This window comes from Monocercomonoides exilis (genome assembly GCF_001643675.1).
Source record: "Monocercomonoides exilis strain PA203 chromosome Unknown scaffold61-464226, whole genome shotgun sequence".
In the NCBI taxonomy this organism is placed as follows: Eukaryota; Preaxostyla; order Oxymonadida; family Polymastigidae; genus Monocercomonoides; species Monocercomonoides exilis.
Window position 1 is genome coordinate 174,036 of NW_027150606.1, and position 21,090 is coordinate 195,125.

The window sequence follows — 21,090 nt, forward strand, 5'->3', positions numbered from 1 at the left end:
TTTGACAAGATATTCTATTACCACAATTTATTTTTGACAGATAATAATGTCTGTTGCATTCAATGCTGTGAAAGCAACAGGTGTTCCTATTACGGGAGAAGAAGTTGATACTGTTGTGAGTGTGTCAGTTCTTCGAAATTTCAAAAAATAATGTTATTATTTTTGGCAGGAGCCACACGTGAATCATTAGAAGCTTCAGAAAAAATATGCCGTGCGCTTGTTTCAAGATTTGGCTGCACCTCTGTTGAATCTCGTTTGAAATCAGCGATTGTTCTCGTTGCTTGCATGGAACGGGGTCATCCATCGTTCAGGGAACAAGTTAGATCTCAAAGTGATTTTTTGAGAAAATTTGCATGTATATTGACTCTTTATATTTTATTTTATTTTCAAGTGATTATCACATACTTGCGTATATTTATTTAGCTCAACAACCTCCAATTAGATCAGAAGCAGACAGGGAAAACCTCGATAAATATGACGAGCAAGCAAAAGTTTGTAAGAAAATTTTGCATTTATTTCATTTACTTTTGCAATTAAGATTGTTTTAAATCAGATGTACGAAAAAGGAAATAAACAAATTATCGTGAATGATGATTCTAATGATTTTCTAAGTGACATGGAGTCAAAAGCAAGAAGAGTTGGTCCAATGCGAACACTTGAGGGGGTTGGATCCAATACAGTTGAGCGTTTGAACCTTTTCTTTGCGAGCATTCTTTAACTGTGAATTGTTTTGTTTATTTTGCATTTTTTTTTATATGACCAGGTTCAGAGCGAAACACTGTGAGTGCTATATCAGGCGGAGTATTCACACCAACCGTCAAGTTTGGAGTAAACGAGAGGGTCGATTCAACTTTCAAGATCACAGGGGATCCTGTGGCAGCATCTGAAAGAATGCCAAATTTCCGCTCTTCTGCTGTTCCGAATGATTTTGACTCAAGAACACTGGCTCCTCGAAGACTGGGCGGCTTTGACGAGGAAGAAGCAGCAGACGAGCAGTACAGCCAACCTCAGAGAGGGCAATACACTACAGCTCGCACAGCAGAAGCTATTCGCGAAGGACTATCAGCCTCAGTTGGTTCAGATGTATATGACAGATCATATGCAACTGGACCTGCAACATCAACATATATTCCATCCTCAGCAACAGCATCAGTTTCAAATAAAGTTGTTTTCCCAGATGTGAGATCTACAACAGGGGAGTTAGAGCAAAAGCTTGTTGAAGATGTTTGCGTGGCTGCAGGTGTAGGAGTTTCACCACCAAAGCAAGTGATGTCACATTTCGTTGAGACAGCAAAGCGACTGGATCTTGCATTTGTTGTGGCATGCTTGGCGGACAAGTGTTTGGGAGAGAGTGCAGTTCCAAAGGCAAAGTCGTATTTCTGTCTGGCAGCGCTGACTGAGCCGTCTTTTGTGGCGCAACGTCCAACTGTAATGGGGCTGGTGAGGGCACAGAAAGATGCTATTTCAAGAGGAGCCAGGCTTCTCACTAATGCAGCAGCAAAACAGAAAGCTGCCATTGTTCTGGAAAGGATTGAATCAAAAGACGTGGAATGTGCTCCTGCTTCTGCTCAACCAACACCTCAGTCCAATCAGATTCATAACCCAATCGCTCGAAGAGCTGTTGCAATGACTTCAGCGGAATCAACATCAAAAACATCAGCGAAGAATGGAACAAGCAAACCAAAAAGCAAACATATTGCAGAAGACAATCCTTTGATTGCAATAGATTGGACTACACAAGAATCTTCTCATTCTTCTTTTACGTCTTCTGCTGCTTCAACTTCTTCAACAGCAATACCATCAAATGCAACCAAAACACACACTGCAGCAGAAGAATTGTCCAAAATATTCTCACCACCGGAGCTGTCTGATGATACCAATGATCCTTTTGGCTTAAATTCTGAGGCATCATCATCATCATTAACAACCACAACAACTGGACAGGCTAAACAACAAGAACAGCCAATCAACTCTATTGTTGCCGAACTCACTGCATTAACCACGAAGCCAGTAATGCCTCCTTATTATCCGGCACCAGTAAATATCCATACGCAAACACATCCATTTTCTTTGCCACACACACAGCCTCAGATTTTACAGCAAACTCAACCACCGCCAATGCCAATGCCAATGCCAATGCAGAACTTCGGGTATTCTTATCCAGCAGCAGCTGCAGTGAATCCGATGATGCCAAAGAATGTGATGCCACTGATGGGTACATCAGCAGCTGCACAACGTCCAATGCAGGCGATCCAATTTGCACAGATCCCATCGCCGTATGTGAAAGAGAAGGCGCATATTGTGAATTTGAAAAAAGGGGCTTCAAGTGAATCGAGCGAGGAAAGTGCGTTTGACTTTATGAAAGGAAGTTCTGATGATGCGTTCGATTTTGTTGGGGACTTAATGAAGAGCACTTAATTATTGCCTTTTATTTTTACGAATTTTAATTTTGGATAATTTTTGGTTAGCAATCCTTTTTCATTACGATTTTATGATTATTGTTATTTGGTTTTTATGAATTTGTTAATGTTTTGATGTTTCGTTATTGCTGACGAAATTTTATTCGTTTTGGATTGTATGTTTATGCTTTGAACGGATTAATTTATTTTTTTATTTTTTATTTTTTTATTTTTTATTTAAAAATTTTAAAACTCACTCATGATATATTTTCAATTATGAGAACACAATTCTCTCTTTTCTTTTAAATATTGTTTCTGTGACTGATGATTCGCTTTCATTGATATTTTTTGGAATTTATTGTATTCATTATAATTATTATTGTTTATCTGATGAATTTTTTTGAACTTTGTTCGTTTCTTTCAGTAATTTGCTTGATAATTTTAGAATATCTGTAATTTGTATTTGAGCATCTTTGGATTACTCCACCTCACATAAGCAATCCGCAGATAACTTCTTTTAATTAAAAATTACTTTTGATTTGAAAAATTTGATTGTTCATTGGTTATTTTGCAATCAATGTTCAAAAGGGGAATAGCAAAGCTAATTTTTCATATTTTTTTTTGTTTTTGTTGAATAATCAGGTGCATTATGTTGCAACGACAAAGACGTTTGATCCAGAAAAATAATGATGGAAAAGCAAAACACAAAAAGTAGAAAGGAAGAAGACATAACATGCGAGATAGAAATACAGAAAATACAAACACAACAATGCAGAAGACGACAATTAAATAAAGATATGATTAATACGAAAAAACAAATAAGTGCATGAATAATGAAAAGGATGTGAAAACGTTGAATGCATCATAAATACTTTATGTACATCTTCTGCATAAAGATAAGTGTTTTTAACTTCAATATTTCTAACCATTCTTCCTTTTGACAAACTGCCTATACATTTTCTCATCTTTCAAAATAATTGTTAATTATTATTTTTTTTTATTCTTTTGGATCAAGCCAATTCAGCACTGCCCTTTTCACGCACCGGACAGTCAACTGAATCTCTTCAAGATGCAATTAGCTCTTTTGAGCTTTTCCCAATGCAGGAAATGCATTGTCGTTGATCTTAGCAGCAGCTGGCTTTGGTCCTCTTGCCTGTGCGGCATCTCTTGGTTTCTTGGCTGCGTTTGATGTTGAGGCATTTGCTCCTTGCTTTCCTGGTTGGTATTGCATCTTCTGGTTGGCTGGCTTGTTAGCTGAGTTATCTGGCTTTGAAACTGGGGTAACTGTGGTGCCTTGTCCTGGACGCCATGTCTGTGCAACAACAGGTTGGTCAACTGCTGGAGCTGCAGCAGCGGCGGAGGCTGAGGCTGGTGCGGGCTTGGCTGCTTGTGGTTTGTCTCCCATGCGGCGTCCTTTGCCGTCCTCGGGCTTTCTTCCTCTGCGGTTGTCGCTTTCCTTGCGTGGTTGCACACCTTGGAAGAACCAGGCGGTTGAGAACTCTGCAACCTTAACAGTTGGTTCGTTGTCCTTCTTCTTTTTCGGTTGTGGTTGTTGCTTTGGCTTAATGATTTCAGGGAGAAGAGAGTTTTCTTCTTCTTCTTTCTTCTCTTCTTTTTTCTCCTCTTTCTTTCCAGCTTTCTTTGGCTCTTCCTTCTTGGCTGCCTTCTTATCTCCCTTCTTTTCTACTTTTTTTGGTTCCTCTTTTTTGCCGCCTTTCTTTGGCTCTTCCTTCTTTGCTCCTTTCTTGGGTTCTTCCTTTTTGCCAGATTTTTTCTCATCTTTCTTTTCAGTCTTTTTCTCCTCTTTCTTTTCAGTCTTTTTCTCTTCTTTTTTCTCTTCCTTCTTTTCCACTTTCTTTTCAGCTTTCTTTTCGGTCTTCTTCTGCTCTTTTGCTGGCTTTGGCTTTGGTGCAGATTTTCCTTCGCTGATAACTGTATATTGAGACAAATCAATAGATTCATCAGTCTCAATATGTGCAGCTTTACGTTCCTTGAACAATACTCTCTGAGCTGCCAAGTTGGCTTCATATTCTTCAAGAGTCTTTGCATTTTCCAAGAATTTTCTTCTTTCCTCTTTTTTCTTTTCTTCTTCAAGTGCCTTTCTCTCTTCAGGTGTCAATTCAGGAACTTTTTCTTTCTTCTCGTCTTTTTTCTCTTCTGTCTTTGCTGTTCCTTCAACTTCGGCTTTCTTTTCTTCTGTTTTTTCCTCTCCAGCAACTTCCTTCAACACTTCTTCCTTTGCTTCTTCAACTTCATGTTTATCGACAGTGCTTCCCCAACCACCGTGGCCGCCTTTAGCAACTTCCTTTCTGTACGCACAAAAAAGAATTTTAATTAAAAAAATTTGAATACCAGAAAAAAATTCCAAACCCTCTTCCAGTTCCTGAAATGCGATCATAAACTCTCTTTTCTGGACGTGCTGCATCAACAACTGGCTGGAATCCATGAGCATCTTTCTTATCTGAAGCAGCTCCTTTCTTTTCTGAAGCTTTTGCAGCTTTTGTTTGGGAACGAGTTGCTTCTTGCAGTTTTTGTTGCTTTTGTCCCTTCTTTCCGAGCTTTTCGTTCCTTTTTTCTTCAGCCAACAGTAAATCAAACAAGTTACCAGACTTTGACGCCATGCTTACCGTAAGATCGAATTAAATATTCATCAATACAAATACATAAAAACATCAATTTAAAATTATTAAAATATTTGCACAATGATGCATTGTTAAAAAATCAATTCGATATAATAGAAACAAATATTAAATAATATTTTCAAAAAAGCATTTTTAAAAGGAATAACTATTAAATTAACTTGACAAACATTATTCTATTATCAGACAATCTGATCACACAACCATATTTTGAAATGATTCATTTTGTTTCATGTTAAGGATTCTTCTTCCAAACAAAAAGAGAATAATGAAATCAAAAGATATTATTAATAAGACACAACGAAAGAAAGACTTACTCAAAGTTGATAAACTTTTTTTTTTTTTGAAAAATAACAATAAAAATCACATCTCTTTCATAGATATTTTATTGGAATGAAAAATATTTTGAAATTTATAAAATATAAAACGAATCTTTCATCATCAACGACCATAATGCATTTCTGATAAATTTATTTTTTTATTAATTTTTACACAGAATTCAAATTTATGTTGTGCAAATGCATCACCGATGCTACATTACCTTGCAGTTGTATTGCGTTATTTAACCAAAATCAGCACGAACCAATTTTTCAATGCTTTTCAAAACATTTATTTCAGTTGTGCACCTTGATTGCGTCAATTTCCGAACTCCAAAAAAGTGTAACATTTCAAGCATATATAATTCTACGACCTTCCTTAAAGGATTTTGATTTGGCATTTCCTGAAAATATTTCCAAGAAATTTAGTATTTTTTTATGTAAAAACGAGCAATTCACAGTTCAAATTGAAAAGGTTGAAGCTGTGGAAACACCGATTAAACTTATTCAATTTATCAAGGGAAATACACGAGTGTATCCACCAATATCACAATTTTCTCATTTGAAGGAAAAATGCTTATTTTCTGCTTCCAATGAACAAAATGCTCAAATTGTTGAAAAATTAAATGCTTGGTGTCATTCGGCGCAAATTTTTGAATTGTTGGAAGAAATTGTTTTATTTTTGGAACAACGGCTTTTTCTTCCACAATTTTCGCAGCGCTTTCAAATTTTATGCGCTTCTTTTTTAAATCGCAAGAATTTTTCAGAATTATATTCAAGTGACATAAAACTACCACAGCATCGTACGTTTTCTCCAAGTGGATTTATTGTTACAGGCTTTGAAGGTGTTGGAAAAACAAAATTTATCGACTGTGCAATGTGGATAGTTCAGAAGACTATTTTTACCTATCAGAATGAGAACTACGAGCATCGATTGGAACAGCTTTCAGAAGAAGACCGAAAGATGTTTCAATGCCTATCCATTATTTCAGCGCCGCTTGACGGTTTATCATCTCTTAGCGACATTTTGAATACATTACGCTATCGAAACATGCTGATCACAAGCGAAGCTGACGAAGATGCATCTACACAAGAAATACAGAAAGATGAGTTCATGAGCAATGCAACTTCATCAGTTGATACAGAAAGTGAGATGACTGAGTTTATTTCATCATTGGACTTTGGAGAATTCGAAAGAGAGGAATCGAGGAAGAGTACAACAGACACAGATAAAAGCACAAACACACATAGCATACTGCAATACATGACTTATGCATTGAAGACACTGCCATTCATTCTTGTGATGGATCATCTGGATGAATTCTTGCGTTTGCCTGCGCTGCCGTCAGGCGAGACAGCAGTTTCGCTTCTTCAGTCTCTTTTTTCAGATTCCTTTGCATTTCCTGTGGTTGTCTTAGCAGTCACAACAACATTTGGAACACACACTTCTCTTTCTTCGTCTTTGTCTTCTTCGTCCTCGTCCACTTCTTCAAGTTCTTCTTCCTCTTCTTCATCCACTGCTTCTTCTTCTTATCAATCTATTTATTCACAAGCATGCAGTCTATTTTTACGTCAGACACGTTTTTCCAGAGTTTTCAGGTTTCCTCGTCTTTCTTCTTATTCATTCCTTCGAAGCAATCTCAAACAATTTGCAATGCTTCCAGCTAAAATCGTCGATTCATCAATTGTCATAAACATTGACTATGCCAATCAAGAAAACTGCTTCCTCACTTCATCGTTGTCTCCATCAACTTCTCCTTCTCATTCACATGAACACACTTCATTCAACTCACATGTCTTAGATTTGCTGTCCAGCTGGATTTTTCGCTATTTGCCTGGTTTTTCTTTGAGAGAGCTCAAAAGACTGCTTTTGTTTGCAGTCGTAATACAAGACTGCGATTTGAAGAGAATATTCAATCAGAAAAAAATGAAGAAAGAGAAAAAAGAGGAAAAAGATCTGGATGATAGAAGAAAGAGCAAAAAAGATAGAAAACGATTAGCTGAAATACCAACCCCATTGTCTGCTTCTTCCTCTCAATCATCGCCATCCCCTTCTTCTTCTTCATCCCCTTCCTCTTTCTCATCCTCTGATCAGTCGCCTTTAATCTCTTCTACCTCAACAACCTCAAGTAACTGTTTAGTGTTCAATGAAGAGATTATCAAAAAAGCAGCTAAAATGACAAGGCCAGGTTCAAAAATGGCCAACTCACATGATATTTCTGATTCAACACCAAATTCTCTTCCTTCAAACACATCTGACACAACTGCTCAATCATCTCATTCTCCGTCTCCATCTTCAGACACCATATCACATGCACTTCCAAATGACAATAAGTCCATCCTTCAACAGAATTCACTTCATTCATCCATTCACTTCACTTCACTTTCTCATCTTCTGTCAACTCCAGCTGACCAGATCACAATGCCAGTTGTGGTGTCAGCTTTGCGCTCCTTCTTTCTTTCTGATGTTGTCGGATACGACTCAGTCAAGAAGCAGCTGTTTGACATTCTGATCCTGCCTTCTCTCGCCAAGCTCTCTCACACTCTTTCTAACACATCGTATTTATCTCAATATTCTCAATCTTCTCAATCTTCTCAATCTTCTCATTCTTCTCATTCTTCTCTAACACATTTGCCTCGTTCCCTTCCTCTGCAGACATTTGGAATCATCCTGCACGGCCCATCTGGCTGCGGCAAGTCTCACATTGCGTCTTCTCTTTCCTCCTTCTTTTCTTCATCAGCATCAAACATTGTGTCGCTCCCTCTCCTTCTCCGCTCTTCTTTGGGCGACTCAGAAAAGACGATCAAACAGCTTTTTGCGGACTGCCGGCAGAATCGGCCGTCTGTACTGGTGTTTGACCATTTGGATGCAGTGGGGCAAAAGAGAGGAGGGATTATGGGAGGGAAAAGCGGAAGTGATGATGGTGGGAATGATGTGTTTAGCAGAATTGTGACTCAATTGCTAACAGAAATGGATGGGATATCAGGAGAAGATGCAGAAGAAGGAGAAGGACGGTTTTTATCTCGAGTGGATGATGATGATGATGGTGATGATGATACTTTAGCAGAAAAATCTGATTCAAAAAAAGAAGAAGATAATGCAAATGATAACAGTTATGCATTAAGTCAATATTTTTCGCTCTCTCAATATTGCATAGTTGTTGGATTGTGTGAAGATATCAAGGTAATTGACCCAGCGTTGGCACGCCCTGGAAGATTTGAGCATCACATTGAAATTCCTCTTCCTGAAGCGAATGACAGGAAAGCTCTCCTAAAGGAATGGCTAACACCAGTTTCAAAAGAGGAGATAGAAAAAACAGACATATCAAAATGCTCAAAAGAAAATGCTCATTCAACTTCAAAAATTTGCGTTACAAAATCGTATGGAAAAAAGAAAGAACAAAGTCCAACAGAAAATGATTGGTTTGATGCATTTATTGAAAGAGCTGCAAGAAAGAGCGAAGGAATGTCAAGCTCATCAATAAAGGCATCCATTAGAGATTCTGTTTTGGATTCAATAAGCAAAAAAGATAAGCCCCATTGGATAATTAACACTTCATCTTTAATAAAATCACTTCAAAAGAGAAAAAATTACTAATGCTAACATTTCAATGATAACGTGTTTGAAAAAGATTCAAAATTAACAATTTAACTTTAATTATTGTCCCATAATTATTTTTGTAACATCATAATTATTCTTCAAATCTCCTATTAGACAGATGATATGAGTTCTAATAAAAAGGTTGAAGCACACTTTAAATTTAAGAAAATTTTCGAATGGTGAAAAAAACTGTAAGCACATGTATTTTAAAACTTCGCTTACTAATGTTTGATGTCAATTCGAAAGTCCTTGATCTATCATCAGCTTACCCAAGCTCCTTATTTGAATTAACAAAATGACAATTTTTGTTGATGATGAAGAGAATAGCGTTTGTTTTTCTTATTTTTCGATTTTGAATTTGATAAGTCATTTGCAGACAATTCCCTCATGGTCTTTACTATGTAAAGAAATAAGCATTTTCGCTTGGATAAAGGACACCATTCCACAATTTGAATTATTTCTTCCTTCATTTTTGACTTCTTTGAAAAATGGATCTTTGATTGCTGCTATTGTTGATCATTTCACTCCAAATATTTGTGAAAATGATGAAGAAGAAACATTCTATGGTCCGATTTGTAGGTATTCGCCAATAACCGCATATAATTCAGTCTTCGCATCGTTTATAGGCTTGCTGCAACACTTATCAAATATTATAATTTATCAAGTTTATTTGTTTAGATTTACCATTTTTTTTGTTTCTTGATGAAGAGCATGTCACCTCTGGAACAGCTATTGAACATTCATTAGATTCGCTTTTATTTGTGCAAAACAAACTTTCGAGGAAAGAAAGATTGATTTCGTTATACATGAATCCTGATCATCCTCTCGTTTTTGATCCAAATCAGCTTCTTCTTGAAAGCACTGCTATCATCAGTCAAGAAGCAGTTTCTTCTCACCTATTCATCGCAACAAACGTTTCAACATGTGATGACGAGAAGAAAGAATTTCAAAGCACAAGGCCAAATGAGCCTTTCCATTTTGCTCATCAGAATGATGAAGAACGTACAGAAAACGAGAAATGCGAGTCCAACGAAGAGCAACGTGCAATTCCTCGTATTGTGCAAGTTGAACAGCGCTCTGTATCTTCTTTTAGCGATTCTCCTTTCTCAGAAAGGCAGAACGATAAGAAAGATGTGGCTTTATCTCCAGAACAGATAAAACAAACTGAATTGGATGAATCAAATGAATTAGATAAAATCGAAGAAGAAGAAGAAGAAAAAGAAGAGCTTTCATCTGAACATTCTTCAATGAGTAATATGCTTGCATATCAATCTTCATTGCCTTTATCTCATTCATCATCATCCTTATTCACCCCGAGCGCTCAAAATCTTACTCATCCAACTTCATCAACCAGACAAATTGACCGCTTTTTCTTTCGGATTTCATTTTTTATCTCCTTCTTTTTCGTCGTTGCTTTTGCTGTGATTTTACTTGTGTTCGAAGAGAGACAAGGCTTATTTGCAGACGATTTCGTTCTGAAGACTTCCAGTTCAAGTAAATATTCTTCGAATGATATTTCTCGAATTCCACAAAGAGTGATTCCTTCGCACATTAGCAGTCGAACTATGAAGGGTTTCCCTCCGATTAGCGAAACTGATGACAAAAGCAATTATGAAAGGCAGAAAAATGAACGGCAATCTCAGCAGGAATATATTCAACGAGAGAAGTTCAGATCTATTGCACCAGATTTGGCAAAAAAATTACCAGTTCCTCAGCGTGCTCAGTTTCAACGACCTCGCATCACTTCACGCATTGTTGGAGAAGAAAATTATAATTAAAATAGTGATAAATTTTTTATTTGGTGATTATTTTTGTACTACGCTTCAATTTATCTATTTTTTTAAATTTGTCAGAAACTGCATATTTAATAAAAGTATTTTTTGTTATTATATTTGGAATTTGCGAAAATTGAAAAAAAGGAAATCACAACAAAAACATCTTCGTCTTATGGGTTTAGTAGTATTTTTTTTACTTGCATTTTCGGAGTATTACAAAGAGGTGGTGCGCGAGACTTATAGGATTGCGCGTGAATGGGTAACATTTTTGGAAAACGCAAGAATCGGCATGAGGTTGCTCATCCGTCAGTTCCAATTTCCCCTCATTGCTCTGCCGCAAGAGTTCCGTCACCTGAAAAGCCCAACCGAACTGAAGTGGAAAGCACAGAACATAACATAATCCAATCGGTATCTTTTGCCCTTTCAACACCACCAAAATCCAATTCAAACATTTACAATACCTCTGAGCAACATTCATCAGAATCAAAGGTATTGTCTGAGAAAACTCCAAAATCAAAACAAGTCGTTACGAAAGAGGCAGAAGAAGCAATAAAGGAACTATTAAAAGAACAGCCGGTTAAGTTTGAACCAGCTCAGGTGATAGAAACGCGAATTGTTCACAAAATTCGACTTCCTTCCGGTAAGAAGATGATAAATAATTATTTGATAGTTAGTAAATTAGGAAGCGGAAGTTTCGGAAAAGTTGTGCTTTGCGAAGACGCAAAGACACGAGCGAGATATGTGTGCACTTTTTCAATTTTATTTGTTAATTCGTTTATTTATTTCTATCTGATGATGATTTTATGCTTTTTTCCATTGAAATACATTTTTGCTTAAAAGGCTATGAAAATTTTGAAAAGAGACGGATTAACGAAAAGATGGAAAGGAAAAAATGGTTTTCAACATTTGCTGCGGGAAATGACAATTATGAAAAAAGTTAACGGCCATCCATCAATCATGGGTCTTCATGAGATTCTAGATGATCCAACAGCACCAAAGTTGTATTTAGTTATCGAGCTATGCGAAGGTGGGCGCGTTATGAAAACTCCTTCTTTGCTACCAATTCAGATCGAAGATTTGAACAGGTCAATAACCACCTTAAATTCTGCAATAGCATCAACCATGTCATCTCCCTCAGCAGACGACCAAGCTACGATTAATTCAATAAAAGACACCACTTCCTTCTTTCTGACACAAACATCTCACATCCGCCCACTGCCTCAAGAGCTTGCCATCCACTTCACTCGCTCTCTTCTTCTCGGCCTTCTCTTTCTGCACAGCCACAAGATCATTCACAGAGACATCAAGCCAGACAACCTGCTGCTCAATTCAAAAGGAGAGCTGAAGATCTGTGACTTCGGCTCATCGCAGCTGCTGAAGCACCACAAGCAGCTGCTGCATTCGACTGAAGGCACTTTTGCCTTCCTGTCTCCTGAAGTGGTGAAAGGAAGAGGGTTTTTGGGAACAGCTGTGGATGTGTGGGCGATGGGTGTGTGCGTGTATGTGTTCTGCTATGGCGTGCTGCCATTTGGGAATGGCATTGGGAGAGGAGGAGGAGGATGTGGTGGTGGAGGAGGGGAGAAGGAAAGAGGGAGAAGTCACAGAGAGACGGTGGATGAAAACGGAGAGAACAGGAAATCAGACAAGCGTTTGGTGTCCTTTTCCTCTTCTTTATCTCCATCTCCGTCTCCTTCTTCTTCTTCCTCTTCTTCCAGCTACACCTCTTCTCTTCCTTATCCCTCCAAAAGCGATATCAGCATCCTTCAAAGTGAGACAGACGAGACGAAAGTGACCAACCAGCAGCTGTTCAGCGAGATCAAGCACAAACCTCTCATCTTCCCAGACATGGCATCGATTGAGGCATTCGAACGGAACAACTGCCCTGGCTCTGTCAAAAGAGAGTCTTATGCGTCTTCTCTGCTTCCTCCACAAAGTGCTTCAACTTCATCTGCTTCTTCTTCTTCTTCCTCTGTTGATGCTTCTTCTTCTTCTTCTCCTGATTCTTCTCTTTCCTCTTCCTCTTCCCCTTCCCCATCTCTTCTTCTCCAGCAGCACTTCATTTCTCTTCTCCTCAACAAGAACCCTTCCCTCCGTCTGCATTTATGTGAGGCAGTTGTGCACCCCTGGATCACCTCTTCCTATTCGAAGCCATTTGAAGAGGAAGAGCTGAAGAAGGCAGGGTTGTTCGGGCTGAGGAAGTACATGTACATGAAGATGCTCCATTGGAGGGAGAAGGAGATGCTGAAAGAGAAGGTGAGGGCAGCTGGAAGAGACGAAGCTGTGTTGTCTTCTGCGATGAATGGGAAGATGACACAAATATCAGATCTTTCTTCTTCTTCCTCTCCTTCTTTTATATCTTCTCCTTCTCCTTCTCCTTCTTCCTCTCCTGTTCCCTTCTCCACCACACTCACTGAGAAAGAGCAGATATCCATCTTTGAAGAGTGGAAGGGAGAATACAGAGCAATTGTGGAGCTGGTGAGGCTGAAGGAAATCAGCTTGGGAATCAAAACAAACAGCGAAAAGAAAACTTTTCCTTCTTCGGCATCACTTTTGAGTGCATCGGGTGCTCAAAATGATGGAGCTTCGATTTCTTCCGCTTCTGCCTCTGCCACTGCCTCTGCAGCTAATTCTTCTTCTTCCTCCTCCTCTTCTTCTACAAATTCTGTCCATTTCCATTCAAAAAGCACTCACCAAGTGTATTTTGAGCCATCTGACATGCCACAACAATCTGACATCTTCACAAATGCTGACAATCCTTTGCTTCCTTCCTCCTCTTCCTCTCCTTCTCCTTCTCCTCCTTTCTCTTCTTCTTCTTCTTCCTTTTCCTCCACCACTTCTTCTTCTGCTTATTCCACCCCTTATTCTCAATCTCCTGCCCCTTCTCCTTATGCTCTCTATAACACACCCTTCGTCAGATATTATGTTCGCCCTTTTCCTCACGTTTATTCTTCTTCCTCCTCATCAAATAATACTTCATCATCATCATCTTCTTCCTTTTCCTCCTCTTCCTCCTCTTCCTCCTCTTCCTCTTCCTCTCTCTCCCATCCTTCCTCTCCTTCTCCACTTCCTTATGCTTCTCCTTCTTCTGATATATCTCCACAATACTCTTGTGCTTCTTCTATGTTTGCTCCTTCTCCTTCTCCTTGCCCTTCCTCATCTTTCTCTTCTTCTTCTGCACTGAAATTCTGTTCTTCTCCTTCCACAACATCTTCTTCTTCTTCTTCTTCTTCTTCTTTCTCTTCTTATGCTCCTTCGCCTGCTGAATTTGCGAATAATAACAAGAATAATAGTAATAAACAAGATATAAAAGCGCAATCAACAGATTCATTGAACAAAACAAACAAACATTCAGAGATTTTATCGTCACAATCTGCACAGTTGAACATGAATACATCTTCTTCTTCTTCTTCTTCTTCTTCCTTTTCTTCTTCTTCCTCCTCATCTTCTTCTTCCTCTTCTTCTCTTCCACATAATCTTCCTCCATTCAGCTGCCAGCCAGATTTCATGCAAAATCCACTGAATATACCTGATTTATTACCAGAGATGATGAATGAGGGAGATATTGTGGTGGATTTGGTACCTTTTGGAGAGAATAAGCAGAATGGAAACGGAGAAAGAAGTGTGTTAATGTTAATGTTAATGTTAATGTTATTATTTGTTAAATTTATTTATTTATTTATTTATGAATTGTTATCTTTTTCAATCAATTTCTATTTATTTTTACTCTTCTCTCTGTATCTTGTTGTGAATTATTTCCGTTCAGACAAACAACAATCATCAACCAACTCCAATGAAAAGAAGACGAAGGAGAATTCTTCTTCTTCTTCTTCAAATGAACAAGATTCAAAGGAAAATTCTGTGAAAACAACAAAAGGAGCAAAAGAAGAGAAAGAGCAAAAAGATCAAAAGGAAACAGATAAAGAGAAGAAAGAAGGAGAAAAAGAGAAAGAAGAAGAGAAAGAAGCGATCAAAGTGTCATTTGCAGAAGATTACAATAATAACAATAACAATGGCAATACAATCCATCTCTTCCTCAACAACCTCAACGATGAAGACTCGCTTGATGATGAAGAATGCTACCATCTGAACTCATTCACTGTGCAGCCATCAAATTACTCGAAATACAAACACAGCAGACCACACAAGAGTTTGGATGCGATTTTTGTGTCTCCTTCTTCGCTTCCGCTGATGAAGCATCCAAATGGAGAAGATAAACTGCCTTCTGCTTCTTCTTCTTCTTCTGTTTCTTCTTCGGTGAGTAAAGAAGGGAAGAAGAAGAAGAAGAAGAAGAAGAGGAATGGAAGTAATAACAAAGCAGAAGAAGGAATGGAAGAGGAAGAAGGAGAAGAGGAAGAAGGAAACAGTTTTGCTAATAAAAAAAGGAGAGGAAACCAAAGTATGATATATGAGCATAAGGAAAGATTGTACAAGTCAGAAGATAAACTTAGATCAGATGGAGGAGAAAGAAAGGAACAGGGAAAAGAGGAAGAGAAGGAAGAAGAAGAGGAAGGGAATGAACAAGTTATGATGGATGATAATGAAGCAAAAGAGCAACAACAAGAAGAAGATAATGATGAAAGCGAAGAAGATGAAGAAGAAGATGAAACAGAAGAAGAAAACAATAACAACAGCAATAATAACAATGAAGAAGAAGAAGATGATGATGAAGAGGAAGAGGAAGAAGAGGATGAAGAATTGTTTGTGGAGAAAGCAGAGAAGAACGGGAATGACGATTTTCTGGTGAAGAAAGTGGAAGGCGATGATGACGATGATGATGGATCTAGTTCTTCTTCTTCATTGACAGATGAAGATGAAGAGGAAGAGGAGGAAGAGGAGGAAGAAAGAGAAAGAGAAAGAGAAAGAGAAAGAGAAAGAGAGAAAGAAGAAGGAGGAGAAGGAAATGAAAAGAAGAATAATGATCAAACAGCAAATGAAGCAAATGCTGCTCAACCAAATACAACAACCTCATCTGATCCAATCAATCCTCAATCATCATCATCATCATCCTCCTCCTCCTCTTCTTCTTCTTCCTCTTCTTCTTCATCCAATCTTGTCACCTCTGTCTCTCTCTCTTCTTCTTCCTCTCTTTTCCCTCCTCGCCACTTCCGCCACCATCGCCTAGGTATTCGAATGAGGATGGAGATTATGAAGAGGAAGAAACAGAAGCTTCTGATGAAGATGATGTCGATGAATGAAAACAACGCGAATTCTGCTGTTTCTTCTCTGTCTGCTGCTTGCAAGCACTCTATTTCTATCTCTTCTTCTTCTTCCACCCCACTAGCTTCTCCTCCTCTATCTCCTTCTTCTCATTCTTCTTCTCATTCCCATTCTTCAAAGACACTATCACACACTTCTTCTGCTTCTTCTCCTTCTTTCTCTCCGTCTCCCTCGCCTTTAGCGTCTTTTTGTGCTTCTCTAACAAACACTGAAGAGAATGACATATTGAATGTTAACAATAATAAAATCACTAATGAAAATTCAGAAAGTGAAGTAAATAACAAGAATGGAACCAATTCTTCTGCCTCTTCTGCTTCAAAGAACATCAAATCTGATGTTTCGAAAGAAGAAGAAGAAGAGAAAAAAGAGAAAAAAGAGAAAGAAGAAGAAAACAAGGAAAACATTACAGACACCAAAGATTTACTTCCTTCTTCATCCACTTCATCTTCTAATTCTCCTTCCACTCCATCCATTTCAAACACCCAACAACGTTCTGTCACTTCACATTCTTCTTCATTTCATCCTTCTCTTTCTCCTTCTTCCTCTTCCTCTTCCTCTTCCTCTTCTTCCTCTTCTTCCATTCCGTCTCAATCAAACATTCCATCCACATCATCATCATCATCTTCTTCTTCTTCTTCTTCTTCTTCATTTCCCATTTCAAACAACATTGTCTCTTCATCTGCTAATCCAATCCATACACCTTCTGATTGTTTATTCAATGAATCAAATCATATCACTTCTGCTGCTGAAATAACTGCCTCTTCCACTTCATCTTCCTCTTCCTCCTCTTCCTCTTCCTTCTCCATCCCCTCTTTGTCACCCACACCCTCTCCATCTTCTTCATCTCCATCTCCTTCTCCTTCTCCTTCTCTTCCTCCTCTTCCTTCTTCTCCTCTTTCTCCTCTTTCTTCTCCTTCTTCTCCATCCACCAACCCAACCACTTCCTATTCTGTTCTCTTGTCTCGTCATTCTCCTCCACCACACGATATCCCTTCCTCCTCCCACACCCCTTCCAATCAAACCTATCCTCCTTCCCCTTCCTCTGCTTTTTCTGCCTCTTCTGTATCAACCTCCTCCTCTTCTCCTCCTCCTTCCTCTCCTTCTTCCTCTCCTCATCCTCTTCTTTCTTCTTCCTCTTCTTCTTCTGAACTCGATCTTTTTTATTCTCCTTTCCGCCCAACTGAGTCAATGATATTGGAACAACAGAGCAATAACTACAATGGATTTGAGAATAACAATGTGGCTATCATCGGAAACAGACCAAAGATTGAAACAAACAACCGCTCTATCACTTCTGATGCATCTAACATGAATTCTTCTTCCTCCTCCTCTTCTTCCTCCTCCTCCTCCTCTTCTGCTTATTCTTATGCTTCTAACACATCATCTGGTTATTCTTCATACCCATACAATCAAAACACGAAGAGGAAGCCATTCATCCGCACACCACAACCATATGGCCCTGCGTATGTTCCTCTTTCTCCTCAATATGCCTCTTCTTCTTCTTCCTCTTCCTCTTCTTCCTCCTCTTCAACCACCCCCACCTTCTCCGCCTTAAGTGACTTCCCTCCCACCATCTCCCCCCGCCTCCTCCCTTCCTCCTTCTCTGTCTCTTCCTCTGTCTCTTCCTCTCCTCCTGTCTACTGCCATTTTTCCCTCTCCAACACTGCCCCTTCTCCTTCCATGACACCTTCTTCCTCTTCCTCTGCCATTCCTCTCGTTCAGCCTTCTTCGCTCTTCGAGTCAGTCACCACACAATCTGGCCCTACCCCTTCTTATCCCTCGTCTTCTCTCTCTTCTTCCACAGCTTCTTTGCCTCCGGTTCACCCTTATCAAGTTTCTTATCCTCATCCTTATGCTCCGAATTCATCATCTTTATCTTCTTCCTCTTCTTCTTCCTCTTCTTCTTCATATTCACAATATCCTTCTCACTCCACACAGAATCCAGCCTTCACACCCTTCATCCCATTCGCCCCATTCTCCTCCTTCTCCCCTTCTCCTCTCCCTTCTCCTCTTCCTTCTCCTCCTCTTTCTTCCTCTCTTCCCTTTGCTCCTTCGCCTTATGCCTCTCCAATGGAATATTCAGCAGCTGCTCATCCAAATCCCATCCAGCCGAGAATTAAAAGAGACCAATTGTTAACACTGCTGAAGGAGAAGGAGAGGCAGCAGAGGAGAGAGAGGAGAGAGAAGAAAGAGAAGAAGGAGGAAGAGAAGAAGAGAAGAAGAGCAGAGAAGGAGAAGGAGATGAACAAGAATGGTGCTGATGGTAATGATGCGAATGAGCAAGTGATTCAAAAGGAGAAAGATGCTACAATAAATGAAGATGAAAAAATAAGAGCACAAACTGATATTATAGAAGAAGATGATGACGAAGAAGAGGATGAAGAAGAGGATGATGATGATGATGACGACGATGACGACGATGATGATGAGAACGATGAAGAGATAGCAGAATTGGGAGAGTATGCGAATGATGAAGACGACGATGCGAATGACGACAACGATGATGAAGATGAAGATGATGAAGCAGACATTGCCAGCAACTTGGCTCTGAGTGAAGCTGGACTAAGCGACAGAGGGAAGATGTATGCACAGAACATGGCAACACCCAGTAACATCTACACTTATGCGAATAATGCAAGAAAAATACCCTTTGAGAAGGAAAGAGCAGCTATGTTTCTGCCTATCCAAATGGCTATGCCACATATGCGAACTCCTCCCTTGCCATCTTCTTCATATTCCATTGCCTCCCCTTCCTCTGCCTCTTCTTCTTCCTCTCCTTCTCTTTCTCCCTCTCCTTCTCCTTCTTCCTCTTCTTCTTCTCATCCTCCCTCTTCCACTGCATCTCCCTCTCCACTCACCCCAATGATGCCTCTCTCCAGCACTCCACCTTCTTCACTCCCTTCCTCCTCCTCTCCTTCCCCTGCGCCTATGAACAACTACCCATGCTTCGACAGAAATGGCATTGTTGTTGTGGAAGGGGAAGAGTATTTGGAAGACGGAGGAGAATTCGATGAGGAAGATTTGGATGTGCTGGATCCAAGTGAGGTGGTGATGGGAGCAGGTGTGGTGATACCAGAGGTGATGAGAGAGGGAGACAGAGAAGATGGAGATGGGGATGGGGATGCTGATGCGGGAGAAAAGGAGGAAGAGAATGATAAAAATGAAATCGATTTGGATGCTGCAAATACAAACAAGAAGAAAGGACTTCCACCAAGACCGAGAAATAGAGGAAGCACAGGAAAATCATCATCAATTTCTTCTCCATATGCAACTTCCTCTTCTTCCTCATCTTCCTCCTCATCGTCTTCTGCCTCTTCTGCTGCCTCCACACTCAAAAAGGGCATAATTACTTCGCATTTCAATGCGCTCATGAAAGCACGAGGGCTGGAAAGCAAAGTGATTCCGTATGTTCCGTCGCATCTTGCTCTTGATTCGCACCCGTCGTTTGTGCTGTTCCAAAAGAATGAGAGAGACGGAGGCGAATGGGGATGGGGTGGTAGCAGTGGAGGAGGAGGAGGAGCGAATGCAAACAGTGGTAGTCTGTATAATTACAGCAGCTCATCTTCGCAATACTCTTCGTCCTCATCCTTTTCTAGTTCGTCTTCTTCATCTTCCTCCTCCTCATCATCTGCCTCTGCCCAAAAGAGCCAGCCATATCCTCTTCCACCACAGCACAATCCTTCCTCTGACAACCGGTTTGGAAGCTTGAGAGGAGCAAATAACACACAAAACAATGCTGTTATGCAGACAGAAACACCAATTCATTCTCCATTTGTTAGTAATTCTGTTGCTCATCCTATAACCCCTGGCCTTCTGCCTCCTTCTGCCTCTTCTTCGCCAAATCCTGTTCCTTCCTCAAACATCACCATCGGAGCTACACTCTCAATGCTATCGTTCCCTGAGGCTACCCCTCCTTCTGTTGCATCGTCTGCGTCTGCCCAACGCCACACACAAGCACACTACACCCAGAACTCTTCTTCCTCTTCTCTTTCTGTCTCTTCTGGCTCCCCTTCTTTCTCTCCTGCTGCTGCCCGTTCACTCTCTTCGTCTTCACTCACACCCACACTCACTCCTGCACCAGCCACAGCATTTCTTTCACCGCAGCCTCAGCACTCTCCGCCTGTCAGCGTGCAAGGAATAGAAGTGAGAAGCAGCTCACACAACGACATTCAGACACAAGGCCAACATTTGCTGGAATCTTCTGTCGCCATCACAAACACAACAGACAATAGCCATTTCATCCACAATGCAAGTGCAGATGATGGCATTGTGGTGAGCGGGTATGAGGTGGTTGGGAATGTGATTGGATGCGATCCGTATCAGTTCCCTATTCATGTTCCAATTGCCTCTTCATCCTCATCTGCTTCGTCTTCCACTTATCCTGTGTATACTATCCCTCCTCTGGGCTCGAATTATCCTATTTATCATTCAGATGCTGAGGAAGACGAAGAGCTGCCTATGTTTCCATCGTCCCTAACTTTGCCACCAACATTTTCTGTTTCTCCTTCTCCGCTTTGAGTTTCGTTTATCGCTTTTATTGCTTGTTATTTTATCTTTTTTGGAGTGTATATATTTCTCACTCAGCAGAACTTACCAACCACAACAATTATTAGCTTATCTGTATTTTTATTCCTGTTTATTTACAAATGAGCAGTCCAGAGTATTTTTGCTTTTGTGTTTTATATTTTAAGTTTTATATGGTAGTTTATTAGCAGATTTGCTGTTTACAAACGATATATTTCGTTGTATCTTGTAATATTCCTTTCATCAGAATGATGTTATTACCAAATGTTTTAGTGTGTCCACATCACACTTGCATATTCACATTTGCTTTTCTTTTTGTTTCCATGTTTTTATAAAAGCATTTTGTTCTATTTTCAATCGGAATCATAGTTGAAAACATTTGCTAACAAATATAATTTTTAATGATAATTTCTTCTTCTTCTTCAAAAAAAACATACTAAAGTGCTCAAAATCCCCCACAAAAAGAGATGCTACAAATAGTGAATGAAAATGAAATACTATAAAACAAGGGAAGTTATTCAGCACTAAAAAAATTTGGTTTGAGGATAAACAGAATTTCGAAAAAAAGGATAAATAATACAAATAAATATAAAACTACAAGTTTTTTGTTAAAAAACA

At 39.4% G+C, this 21,090-nt stretch overlaps 5 protein-coding genes across 5 annotated transcripts; 4 read left to right on the top strand and 1 right to left on the bottom strand.

The window, feature by feature from the left end:
• Nucleotides 1–22: 22 nt before the first annotated feature.
• Nucleotides 23–3,011, top strand: MONOS_126 (uncharacterized protein). Its single transcript, XM_067865232.1, has 5 exons — nucleotides 23–119; nucleotides 170–355; nucleotides 424–491; nucleotides 539–686; nucleotides 764–3,011. Exons 1-5 carry the CDS (start codon nucleotides 47–49, stop codon nucleotides 2,416–2,418), a joined length of 2,130 nt encoding a protein of 709 aa, XP_067719546.1. The 5' UTR covers nucleotides 23–46; the 3' UTR covers nucleotides 2,419–3,011.
• On the bottom strand, nucleotides 2,959–5,220 carry MONOS_125 (uncharacterized protein). Its single transcript, XM_067865125.1, has 3 exons — nucleotides 5,209–5,220; nucleotides 4,770–5,021; nucleotides 2,959–4,708 (listed from the first exon to the last, which is right to left on the bottom strand). Exons 2-3 carry the CDS (start codon nucleotides 5,018–5,020, stop codon nucleotides 3,475–3,477), a joined length of 1,485 nt encoding a protein of 494 aa, XP_067719547.1. The 5' UTR covers nucleotide 5,021; nucleotides 5,209–5,220; the 3' UTR covers nucleotides 2,959–3,474.
• A 270-nt stretch (nucleotides 5,221–5,490) lies between these two features.
• MONOS_124 (p97A) lies at nucleotides 5,491–8,953 on the top strand (the record flags this gene model as incomplete). Its single annotated transcript, XM_067865018.1, has 1 exon — nucleotides 5,491–8,953. The coding sequence occupies exon 1, from the start codon at nucleotides 5,546–5,548 to the stop codon at nucleotides 8,951–8,953; it is 3,408 nt and encodes a 1,135-aa protein (XP_067719548.1). The 5' UTR covers nucleotides 5,491–5,545.
• An 809-nt stretch (nucleotides 8,954–9,762) lies between these two features.
• Nucleotides 9,763–10,734, top strand: MONOS_123 (uncharacterized protein; the record flags this gene model as incomplete). The annotated part of the gene is made up of 1 exon (XM_067864908.1): nucleotides 9,763–10,734. The coding sequence occupies one exon, from the start codon at nucleotides 9,763–9,765 to the stop codon at nucleotides 10,732–10,734; it is 972 nt and encodes a 323-aa protein (XP_067719549.1).
• Nucleotides 10,735–10,921: 187 nt separating this feature from the next.
• On the top strand, nucleotides 10,922–20,863 carry MONOS_122 (putative Protein kinase domain containing protein). The gene is made up of 3 exons (XM_067864800.1): nucleotides 10,922–11,472; nucleotides 11,572–14,350; nucleotides 14,495–20,863. Exons 1-3 carry the CDS (start codon nucleotides 10,987–10,989, stop codon nucleotides 20,464–20,466), a joined length of 9,237 nt encoding a protein of 3,078 aa, XP_067719550.1. The 5' UTR covers nucleotides 10,922–10,986; the 3' UTR covers nucleotides 20,467–20,863.
• Nucleotides 20,864–21,090: the final 227 nt, after the last annotated feature.